Source organism: Lepisma saccharinum, chromosome 13 (genome assembly GCF_977018435.1).
Source record: "Lepisma saccharinum chromosome 13, izLepSacc3.1, whole genome shotgun sequence".
NCBI lineage: Eukaryota > Metazoa > Arthropoda > Insecta > Zygentoma > Lepismatidae > Lepisma > Lepisma saccharinum.
In genome coordinates this window covers 35361052-35373267 of record NC_139241.1, presented here as the reverse complement: position 1 = coordinate 35373267, position 12216 = coordinate 35361052, and the positions used below count along the sequence as shown (strand labels likewise).

The 12216-nt window shown below is 38.7% G+C and overlaps 1 protein-coding gene across 2 annotated transcripts in view; it reads left to right on the top strand.

Annotated features, from left to right (window-relative positions):
- The window catches only part of LOC145997234 (tetraspanin-9-like), a 199237-nt gene that overhangs the window by 146113 nt on the left and 40908 nt on the right, over window positions 1–12216 (top strand). For both annotated transcript variants that reach the window (XM_083134048.1, XM_083134049.1), the window contains one exon: window positions 8838–8934. In XM_083134048.1, the coding sequence (XP_082990174.1) occupies window positions 8872–8934 (63 nt within the window). In that variant the 5' untranslated portion in view covers window positions 8838–8871. The remainder of the gene's footprint in view (window positions 1–8837; window positions 8935–12216) is intronic.

Below are 12216 nucleotides of genomic sequence, written 5' to 3'. Positions count from 1 at the left end.
CTCGCCAGAAGAAGACATATACCCAGTTGCTGTTGGCGCGTTCTTGATTCTCGCCAGAAGAAGACATATACCCAGTTGTGTCTGGCGCGTTCTTGATTCTCGCCAGAAGAAGACATATACCCAGTTGCTATTGACGCGTTCTTGATCCTCGCCACAAGAAGAAGACATATACCCAGTTGCTGTTGGCACGTTCTTCATCTTCGCCAGAAGAAGATATATACCCAGTTGTGTCCGACGCGTTCTTGATTCTCGCCAGAAGAAGACATATACCCAGTTGCTATTGACGCGTTTTTGATCCTCGCCACAAGAAGAAGACATATACCCAGTTGCGGTTGGCGCGTTCTTGATCCTCGCCAGAAGAAGACATATACCCAGTTGCGTTTGGCGCGTTCTTGATTCTCGCCAGAAGAAGACAAATACCCAGTTGCGGTTTGTGCGTTCTTGATTCTCGCCAGAAGAAGACATATACCCAGTTGCTGTTGGCGCGTTCTTGATTCTCGCCAGAAGAAGACATATCCCCAGTTGCGTCTGGCGCGTTCTTAATTCTCGCCAGAAGAAGAAGACATATACCCAGTTGCGATTGGCGCGTTCTTGATTCTCGCCAGAAGAAGACATATCCCCTGTTGCGTCTGGCGCGTTCTTGATTCTCGCCAGAAGAAGAAGACATATACCCAGTTGCGATTGGCGCGTTCTTGATTCTCGCCAGAAGAAGACATATACCCAGTTGCTATTGGCGCGTTCTTGATCCTCGCCAGAAGAAGACATATACCCAGTTGCGTTTGGCGCGTTCTTGATTCTCGCCAGAAGAAGACAAATACCCAGTTGCGGTTGGTGCGTTCTTGATTCTCGCCAGAAGAAGACATATACCCAGTTGCTGTTGGCGCGTTCTTGATTCTCGCCAGAAGAAGACATATCCCCAGTTGCGTCTGGCGCGTTCTTGATTCTCGCCAGAAGAAGACATATCCCCAGTTGCGTCTGGCGCGTTCTTGATTCTCGCCAGAAGAAGAAGACATATACCCAGTTGCGATTGGCGCGTTCTTGATTCTCGCCAGAAGAAGACATATACCCAGTTGCTATTGGCGCGTTCTTGATCCTCGCCAGAAGGAGAAGACATATACCCAGTTGCTATTGGCGCGTTCTTGATCCTCGCCACAAGAAGAAGACATATACCCAGTTGCGGTTGGCGCGTTCTTGATCCTCGCCAGAAGAAGACATATCCCCAGTTGCGTCTGGCGCGTTCTTGATTCTCGCCAGAAGAAGAAGACATATACCCAGTTGCGATTGGCGCGTTCTTGATTCTCGCCAGAAGAAGACATATACCCAGTTGCTATTGGCGCGTTCTTGATCCTCGCCAGAAGGAGAAGACATATACCCAGTTGCTATTGGCGCGTTCTTGATCCTCGCCACAAGAAGAAGACATATACCCATTTGCGGTTGGCGCGTTCTTGATCCTCGCCAGAAGAAGACATATACCCAGTTGCGTCTGGCGCGTTCTTGATTCTCGCCAGAAGAAGAAGACATATACCCAGTTGCGATTGGCGCGTTCTTGATTCTCGCCAGAAGAAGACATATCCCCAGTTGCGTCTGGCGCGTTCTTGATTCTCGCCAGAAGAAGAAGACATATACCCAGTTGCGATTGGCGCGTTCTTGATTCTCGCCAGAAGAAGACATATACCCAGTTGCTATTGGCGCGTTCTTGATCCTCGCCAGAAGGAGAAGACATATACCCAGTTGCTATTGGCGCGTTCTTGATCCTCGCCACAAGAAGAAGACATATACCCAGTTGCGGTTGGCGCGTTCTTGATCCTCGCCTGAAGAATAATATATATATATATATATATACACACCTCGTTGCGGGTTTCGCCATGTGCATATTCGCCACGGAAATTACACAAACCTTAAAGAAATTACATATGATGTTTTAAAATAAGTTTGTTCGACTGTTGGTTATTTCCAATGTGATTGGCTCTATCTATAAGTACATGATTCTGTACACCCTTTTAGTTACAGTCACTTTTCTTTTTTGTTAATTTTTTTTACGAGGACATATTACCAGACTAGATTGTAGCATTATTTTCTTTAAACTTGTCTATGTTCTTTATAATTTGTACTCTTTAATGGAATTGCTGAAATCTTATTTCAAATTTAATTGTATTTGAAAATTATATATATTGATTTTCTTTTAATTTCTTCGAGTGAAAACATTTCAATCGAACACAACAAACGTTGTAATTTTTTTTACTTGTACTTATATACATATAATTCTGCAAGAAAACGAAAGACGGTGATTACTTTTCCATACACTTGGTGTAGGACCATTTAAAATAGAACTGGAAATTGCTCACATGCCACGTTGTTGTTGTTGAAGCTATCAGCTATGTTGGTGGAACATCTTTAGCTATCTAGATAATCATTAAAATCGGGTAGTGCAACACTGAACAGAATTAATATTTCTTACTCTGTGATCAGTTAAAATGTGGTGCCTTTTTACAAAAATATTTTACAGAAAGTTTGAATGAATATGTAATTCTGTGTTAATCTTGAAATTATAATCACAAAAATGTGTATTATTTAATAGGAAAATGTTATGTTGTATGCTAAATATATCCATTGCAAACAAGTGGGATTAAACATAGTCAAGCTTAGGAAGCAGTCCACTAGTGGAGCAAGAGTCAAGCACCGAGAGAATATCATAAATACAACATATGTTCGTTGGTGAGATAAACAACATTTCATTCCATTATTTTACAAATTTTGCTTTGAGGCGTACAAAACAGAAGTATCCATGGTGTGTCTGAATTCTGCAAAAATCGCATTCGAGTGTACATTTAGTGTAATTATTAGGGTGGATGAAATGAAAACGGAACAGGTGCCACAGAATGAAATCAACAAGGTTTTTTTCAAACGTAATCTCCAAAGTTACACAAGCACTTGTCCCACTGTTTCACCAAGCGTTGAATACCCTGCTCGAAGAACTCCTTTGACTGAGATGGGATCAGTTGCGAAAATTGTCCAAGACTTCATTGTCTGAGTGGAAGCGTCGACCCTCCAATGCCTTTCCAACGGTCCAAAGATATGGAAGTAGCATGGCGATAGATCAACAATGTCCACCCAAAAGTCTTCAACGTGTTCTTTGTAACAGCTAACGTATGGGGGCCGCGCGTTGTCATGCAGCAAAACCACTCCAGAGGACAACAGGCCGGGCCGTTTGACCTTGATTGCTCCTCGAACGATACTACTGCCCGACCGCCTACGCATATGACGTACTCACGTGCGACTATTTAGGGCGAGTCCATTATGCATTAGGGGTTTCCTTCCTTACCTCCCGCTCTACCTCTACACAGGGTTGTCGCGACACACATACATAAATATAACCCAATACATCCACTGTTCCGTTTTCATTTGATTCACCCTCATATATACATGTCATAACTCTGGTAGGGAAATGGAACTCATATTTACTCCTAGTAAAGAGAAACTGAATCTAATCAAAATTCACGGCTATTCTTAAACCAAGACTTTCACTACGCACAAGCTTGCGAAGTGTATGCACATATGTTTACAAATATTGGCTAGCAAGTGAGACACTGTTGGTCCAATATGAGAATGAACTTCCGCAGTCTTACGAAATATCCTATCCTGCAATATTAATCCTTGTGCAGTTGGCACAAGAGTTTTAAACACCTCCACTGATTCAAACCTGTACGGTACGATTTTGCTCAATGTAAAGCAACGAGATCATTTCAACGCGTATCTGATGTTGTTGATTGCAAGTTAGTATTTACGTGTATCATCTTAGAGAACACGCTAACAATTTGAAATTTGCGGTGAGATCCTTCAGCGCTAAATTTCTAAGTGAAATATTAGGGGGCAACTGCCCCTTTGGTCACCGTGCGCAAGCCTATGACAGCAACAGAATATGTAATCATAGACGTCCGGAAAGGGGAGGGGGGGTAATGAATGTCAACGTGAAAGCATATACATATTTCACACTAATTTCATTTCAGTTACAGGAATTTACGTTAATTATTATAAGGACGTTGAAATTGCTTTCCCCTCCTTGCAAAAAATTCCTGTGGACGTCCATGTGTAGCTACAATCTGTTTCCTATCTTTTTCTAAATTTTTCAATAGTGCATTTAATTATAATAATATCTTTATCATGAGTTTTGAGGAAATTAATCCAATCCGATTCCTTGCCACGTTATACCTCCATCCCATAATTGAGCAGCTACGTTTACGTATCACGTGTCCTTGGATTGTCACGTGATGCAGGTGGAAGAAATGGCGACATTTACAAGTTAGAATATGTGAGAATGGAAACTTATAGTGAGAATATTCAGGACACGTCCAGCTTGTTTGTTTCTTGAAGTCCACTTGTTTGTAACATTACATAAGAATTTTAAATAAATATTAAGTTGAGGCAAATAACAACTTATTTATATTACATGAAATCTATAATTGAATTCACTATTTATTAATATTAATTTATTTGAACTTTTAACTTTCTACGTGCAGTACGGTTACAGAACCTTACAACTTATATTCTACTCATTATCCAACTATATAAAACATCGTCATTCTCTACACACATCAAAGTGTTAAACTATAGAATTATGCTAATAGTTTATAAATATACAAAATATGGGAAATTATCCAATGAAGAAAATTACAAATAAGAAAATGTTAAATATCCATACTTCTCACGATAGACACAAACTTGCAGACATATAATAACCAATGGGAACATCAGAAGTCATCGCCTTCTCAGGAAATTCACTTCCTAGCAACGTCTAGCACCACAAGGAGCACTCGAGCACTTTTCTGTCCATGAGTATTGTTAGTAGTATTATTAATCTCAGTAGGAATCATAATGTGTAAAAATATCTGCAACCTCAATGTGAAATATAGTATGACCAGTTAGTCAAGGAGTGCAAGGAGCGACTTCTCAAGGTACTCAACCACCTCTGTTCCACGCGGTACAGCACATCCTTGACTACATTGTTGCAGATTAACTAGGATCTGGCGCGTAGACCCACAGCCTGTATAATCCTCTGCCGAGCTCGTGTCTTGTCCATGTGTGTTTATGCTGTTGTTGTTGTTGAGTTGGTGTTTAAAGTCCACTTTATGCACAGTAAGGCTAATCGGAACTGGACCTACAGTTTAAAGTGGAATCCGAACCACTTGTGCCTCTACCGGGCATCGAACCCGGGACCCCTTGATTACAAGGCGACGACGCTACCACTGCGCCATCGGGGAGGCACCTGTGTGTTTATGTGATTGTTTATTTATTTATTGTGTTTGCGATTTTCCTTTTATCAATTTCACCTTATCATCACTAATCTTCTTGATTAGCCGAAAGTGGTAGAAAATCGAAGTAAAATAAACCAAAATCAAGCTAATATCATCAATTAACATTTGCCACATGTTGTTGATTTGGTGTGTAACGTCATATTTCTGTCATTAGTCAAATGAGATGTGATATTCATAGTATCGACATTTTAAGGCCACAAACTACAGTTTACAAACGAATATGCATAATTATAATACAATGTTAATAACGCGTGTGTTACATTCTGGGCTATATTCACTCAAGAAGACAACGTTGTTTTACAGTGGCGTGCCCAAGGGGGATGAGGGTCATAACCCGCAATTTGGCCTAGTATTAAAAAAAAAAAAAAAGAACTTCAAAGGCAGGAAAAGATTACAAAATGAGGTTGACTACTAAAAAAGAGAACACGTAGCCACTCTTTTTGATAATCTTGGGCACGCCGGTGGTTGGCAATAAGTGCAAAACACGTGACTAACCTTTCCTTTTCCTCGTCTTCAGATACCAGAGTTAATAGCAATAATCTCCTAAAGTTGATCTTCGAAAACACTAAATATATATATGCTCTAACAGGCAAGTTTAAATCGTAACTATAGGAAACATAATAATGATGAACAAATTGTTATAACGGAATTACTTTATTGTTTGCACGAGCATTGTTATGTTAGGTTTTCTGAGATAGCGATTTTATTTAAAGTATTTCAATTTTCATGTATCTAATATAATGGACTAAAAATACCGTGAATCATAGGCGGAGGGGGGGGGGGCTAACGGAATAATATTATTCATGCTTTTACCCATTACGGAAATCATCACTGGCATTCTCTTTGGGGAGTAGGTGATCCCACATCATAACGTCCAAAAGAAATGGAATTTGTGTTGATGTCGATATGATTTGATTAAAACTAATGCTCTAGAAACAGAAGTCATTGCAGAAATCAGTAGTAATTTTTTCATCATTTTAGGGTGCTGATTACGAAAATGCCATTAACTCTTGTTGATTTGTTGTTGCTTGGGAATGCAAGAGAGATGTTGTATCGTATGCCTATGTGAAGATACCTTATCGCAATCACGATAACATCGAAAAACATTAACTGGCGCTCGAAATTTCTTGTAAGTGAAAAACATGACATGGTAATCACTAGTGCTTGGATATTTACGGATTTTGCGTACTGCAAGTGCATTCGAAACGTTTTTTTTTTATTTTTATAAATACATATTCCATATGCAAATGTATATAGGCTATTCATCATACATATATATAAACGTCTTACATATTTTAGAACCAACAACCACTACTAGAAATGAACTTTACGTCTGTATGTTTAGCATATTGTCTTTTTTATAAAAGAACTTCCTATTTCGTTCCGTCACTTCTGTTTATTCTTCACTTACTGTTACAAAATAACGAGACAATACTTTTTTCGTCGTATTCGCGGAAGCAACAACTATTGTTTATGAAAAATGACAACAGTGCAATGGACAGTCTATAGTTGATCTTGAAATACTCTTGCCTTAAAATGTTGTTCAATTGTATCTTGTGAAGTGGAGCGAGTTTTTTCTGAGTATAAAAATATCCTTGCCGAAAACAGGAGTTTAAAGGTTTAACTTGAGATATCATGTTGTTATCAAGTGCAATCATGATCTGTAAGGAATGTAATTTTTCTTGCATTGATAAAATAGCAATATAAAGTGAAGAAGACATATCCTACATGTTTAAATCGTATAGTATGAGCTGATAAAAGAACAAACATTTGTTTACATGTAGCTGAAAGAAAACTGCTTTTCTACAAGTGCATATTTATTTGCATATTTTGCATTTTTGTAGTCCATATGTTAGGTATTTTAAGTGCATAACTATCCGGGGCCTAGTAATCACATTTCGTTCATACTACATAGCAAAAATTTACACATTTATAATTTTCTAGAACTATTTAGTGTCTCTCTCGAATTTTACCACATTTTGCAAATATTCTGTGAAGAATACAGCGAAAATCGTAAACATTTTGCTATGTGAATTTAATATATTGCACAACATTCTCGTAAAAATAGAATTTTATGGATAAAGTAGTCATAATTGATATATAAATGTTACTTCAGTACTACCCTGAGGGCGCGGGACTCTTATCTGAAATGAAGAAATGATGCTTGAGGTTTAATATATCATTAACCATTTCCCTCTACATTGTACAGTAGCACACTACATTTACTTCGAACATGTAGCCATATTTCTGACTTGCCCTGTACAATTATCACTTTCTTACCTTAAATTAAGTTCCATTAGAGAAAATTATGATGGGTTCAATACCCGGTGCAGGCACAGCGATTCGGATCTCACTTTAAACTGTAGGTCCAGTCGTGATTAGCTTATCAGCGCATATAGTGAACTTAAAACAACAATTCAAAATTATGAGTGATAAATATTAGAAATTGAAAAAAATAGTAAAAATGAAAGTGCAAAACTTTTAGAAAGAAATGCAGCCTCTTAATTAACAAATGGTGAATTTCTAGAAATTCATTCTTATTAATTCAGTTTATTTTGATATTTTGATTTTGATAATTTTAACTTGTTATTTCAGTTCTTTATTTGGTATGTAAGTCCTATATTGGAATATAATACGACAACTTGGAATTTTACATATAATACAAATATGAAAATCACGGTGGAGAACGTACAGAAAAAGAAAATTCTATTCTTGTATTATAAATTCAGATTTTATAGATGTCATCATGATTATAATAATCTCTTAGGATAAATTTAGTATTAAGAGCCTACTAGATAGAGGAAATGCTGCTGATGTTTAGATGTTTATTTGCGAATTAGTTAATGCACAACTTGACATTCCATACTTATTTTTCAAAATTAGGCTAAAGGCACATCCTTATGCACTTTGTACTAACAGCTCTGCAATGTCTTCTCTTTCTCATTTTAGAATTAATAGATGTCTTAATTTTCTTTTATCGCAATACTCCCACAACCTGTTTGATGGTAATCACTTTTTATCATCAATGGAATATTTTTCGATTTTAACATGAGTCTTTGTATAACTGATTGTATTGGAATCTTTAATGGATATAATTAAGGGAACTGGTTTTGTTATTTCAATGTAATTTGTGTTCTTAGTATATATTAGTATCTAGGAATCTTATTGTATTTTTATTTTTGTAGTTTTGCATGTATTAAATCATTTTCAATTACACTATACATTTTGCTCTTATATTAAACTGATATATTAGGTGGGTATAATGTTCGTTATGAATATAATCCAACTACTTAAATAAATAAAATATAATTATAACACTTACATTCCAGCTGGGAAGTTGAGAAAAAAAATATAAGTGGAGGGAAAGGGAATTCAAAGGACCTATTCCCACCCCACCGTTTTAATTCGAACACTGTTTTAACCTCACCTTGATTCTATTTGTCTTTGAAGATGCAAACGAATTCTGTAAACGCCCGAAAATGAAGACCACCGTCTAACCCAGTGAATTAATTCTTCTCGTTCCAGGTGTGAATTGAAGTGTCAGAAGAAGAGCGGCGAGATGAGTCGCAGCGGCTACACTTGCGTCCGTCACACCTTCTGCTCGCTCAACGTGCTCATGTGGGTGAGTGTCTTGTTTGTTCCTCTGCAGCTGGGCGGCGGGTTTCTCTTCTTCCTCCTCAGAAGGAAAGGAAAAATGACGACTGCTACGCCCTCTGGGGGTACCCGTCCCAGACGGGCAGTGGTGCTTGAGATAGGAGTGAGACTGAAGATTTTTCGAAGGGGGATTAAATTGAAAATTTGAAAACTAACGTCATGTCTGCAGGTAATGGGAGAGAAAAGAAGATTGATTAAAATTAAAATGTCGGATGCGTCAGCACTTAGGCTATTTGCACCACAAAAAATATACAGGGCCCAGTCCCTTAGCAAAACTAAAATCAATACATGTCCCTGCAGACTCAGGTTAAAAGCTGAGGCTGCAAAGGAAAACTCAGCACATATAAGCAGATAACACACGACAACACGCAGCACTACAGAGAAGCTTTTTGATTGATTGATTGATTGATTTGGTGTTTTAAGTCCACTTTATGCACAGTAAGGCTAATCGGGACTGGACCTACAGTTTAAAGTGGGATCCGAACGTCTATGTGCCTCCACCGGGTATCCAACTCGGGACCCCTTGATTACAAGGCGACGACGCTACCACTCAGGCAAGTGAAGGTTTTTGAAAATTTGTTTTATTTTACTTAGGTTTCCTGCTACTTTTCTGGGTAATCGCGAAGATGAAAATGAATGATGAGATGATTAAATTGATGATGATACACACAAATACCATGCCCAGGCCGGGATTTGAACCCAGGACTCCTGGCGTTGTAGCGTGGTGTGCTAACAACATTTTTCTGTTTTACAATTCGTTTAAACTATTACATATTGTTGTACATACATGGTATACATTTCAGAAACCACTCCGCCACGAAACCCGACTATAGAGAACTAAAGAGTGTCTAAAAATGACGGGATATTTTGAAGCGGAGGAATAGAGAAGATAATTGATTGCAAGATTTAATCATGGAAATGAATAGTGCACAGGATGCCATTACATACATACGTCGTCTTCATTTCTTGAAGATGGCGTCCAGTAGATGACGACCTTTTCTAAGTAACCATTTCTGCAGTCGTCGAGGGACATCCTGCATAGCTCGACGTAACATGTCCACAGGAATATGAGCGATTTTTCGGTTGTAGCAGGTCGAGTCGAAAGGATGTGTGAGGAAACCGCCCAGATTCCCGTGGACATGTTACGTCGAGTTATGCACGATGTCCCTCGACGACTGCAGAAATGATTGCTTAGAAAAGGTCGTCATCTACTGGACGTCATCTTCAAGAAATGAAGACGACCTATGTATGTAATGGCATCCTGTGCACTATTCATTTCCATGATTAAATCTCTTGCAACTATTTATTATTTTCTCTAAACCTCAGTTTCAACAATGTCCCGTTTTTTTGAGAGAGAGAGAGAGAAGAAGAAGAGCCTATGAGTATAAAAGCAAGGAAAATAAATGAAGCTATCCATCAGGTGAGTTTCGGAAAGGTTTCCCAGCTATTGAGAGCTAACGTTACTCTCTTCTTCAGGGTAAAAGATCAGAAACCTTTCCAGAACTCTCCTGGTCGATAGTCCGAGAGAATATGTTCATCATTCGTCTACAGTGAAGCTTCAAGACTTATTTAGAAATTTATTGTACTTGTAATTTTGTTATTTAACGTCCATTTTCTGCCTCTTCATGCAAGTCGCGACATTAAGGATTGAACAAAATTGACGAAGGCACACTGAAAATACTTTTGGTCTCCTCCGAGACTGACGTTTGTCTAAACCAAACTTACTTTACTATTCTGCTTATTCAGACATACTAAGTGGATATATATACCCGATCGTACAGTAGGATGCATAAGTATTGTTCGACAAATTGACCGCGACTGTTTTAATTGATTTTTCTCTTGTTTACTGTCAGTTTCTAATGAATGTATTTCTACATGGTGCAGAGCAGAGGCGCCAAATTTAAAATATTTTTTGGAGGAGGGGGCAAGGTTGGCATAAACAGTATTTTATACATGTAATTATTTATAATATCTGCCCCTTTACGTGAATTGGTTGGGGTAGAAAGTGCGTTGCCCCCCTCTTCCCCCCTAGTCGGCGCCGATGGTTCAGAGATTGCCAGCAGCTTATTGAGAGTTTGTTTTAGTTCTTGGAGGTCTCATTACGTAAAAAATATTACAATAAGCATGGTGGTGGACAATTTGCTTCTTAATACTTATGCGTTCCACTGTACATATAAGGCATATATTTTGTTTATAGTAATTGCATAATTAATCGACTAGTAGCTGTTGTGACCCTGTGGTGCGGTGTTGCATACATTCAATTGAATTGAATTGTTGTTTTAAGACCACTTCATGCACAGAAAGGCTAATCGGGACTGGAACTACAGTTTAAAGTGGAATCCGAACCACCGGGATCCCTTGATTACAAGGCGACGAGGCGACCACTGCGCCATCGGGGAGGCCCTGACATACATTCAGGAAAATTATATTTTTCGATGGCTCTATACGATGTTAAATTTTCTTGCAGTGGTACGCCCGCTATATATGTTGTTTATATCATACATTTTGAAAGTCGAGACGAGAACGAGAATGATATTTATAAATCTAGACCAGAAAAAGGCAGGCATCTACAACAACTCGAGAAGAGACTGAGCCTCTTCCAAGTCTCGTATCGTCACCTCCATCTTGCCAACCATCGACGATGTGCCCTCTGCAGCTTGAGAAGGTAATCACGGATTGAAAATTTTCTTTTCTAAATCAGCACAATCATTCGACCATATCATTTCTTCCCCTATATTTGAAAAGAAAAGTATGGGATTAGCACTGTGTCCTGGCCTCGTTGGCTGCTATACTGGTTTCGAATATTTACTTCTGTGAAGCCACAATACGAGTTCGTATGGATGTGTTTTTCTGTTGTTTTTCCATTGTAGGCAAGGGCGGAAACGCCTTTGTGAGGGAAGCATCGAAACGAATGTGGGCAGATAAGCAAAGTGCCCTCCTCAACACACTATGTCGAGTGCATTTGAAGAATTACTTTGGAAAGAGCTGGAAGGATTTCTCGACCGAACGCTTGCAAATACTCGGGTGGGGTTCGTACTGAATGTGAAAACATGTCCACACCTTTTAGGACCTTGTTGTGTCAGCTGTTGATTTTAAGGAAAGGATAGTGCTTTTACCGAGAACTCGACACCATCGAATGCGCGAGCGCAAATACTATTTCCTGGGGGACGAAAAGCTTGTCAAACATTGAATACATATGAGTAGAAGAAAGTGAACATGTGTCGTGGAATGTCTTTGTAAAGAAATTCTC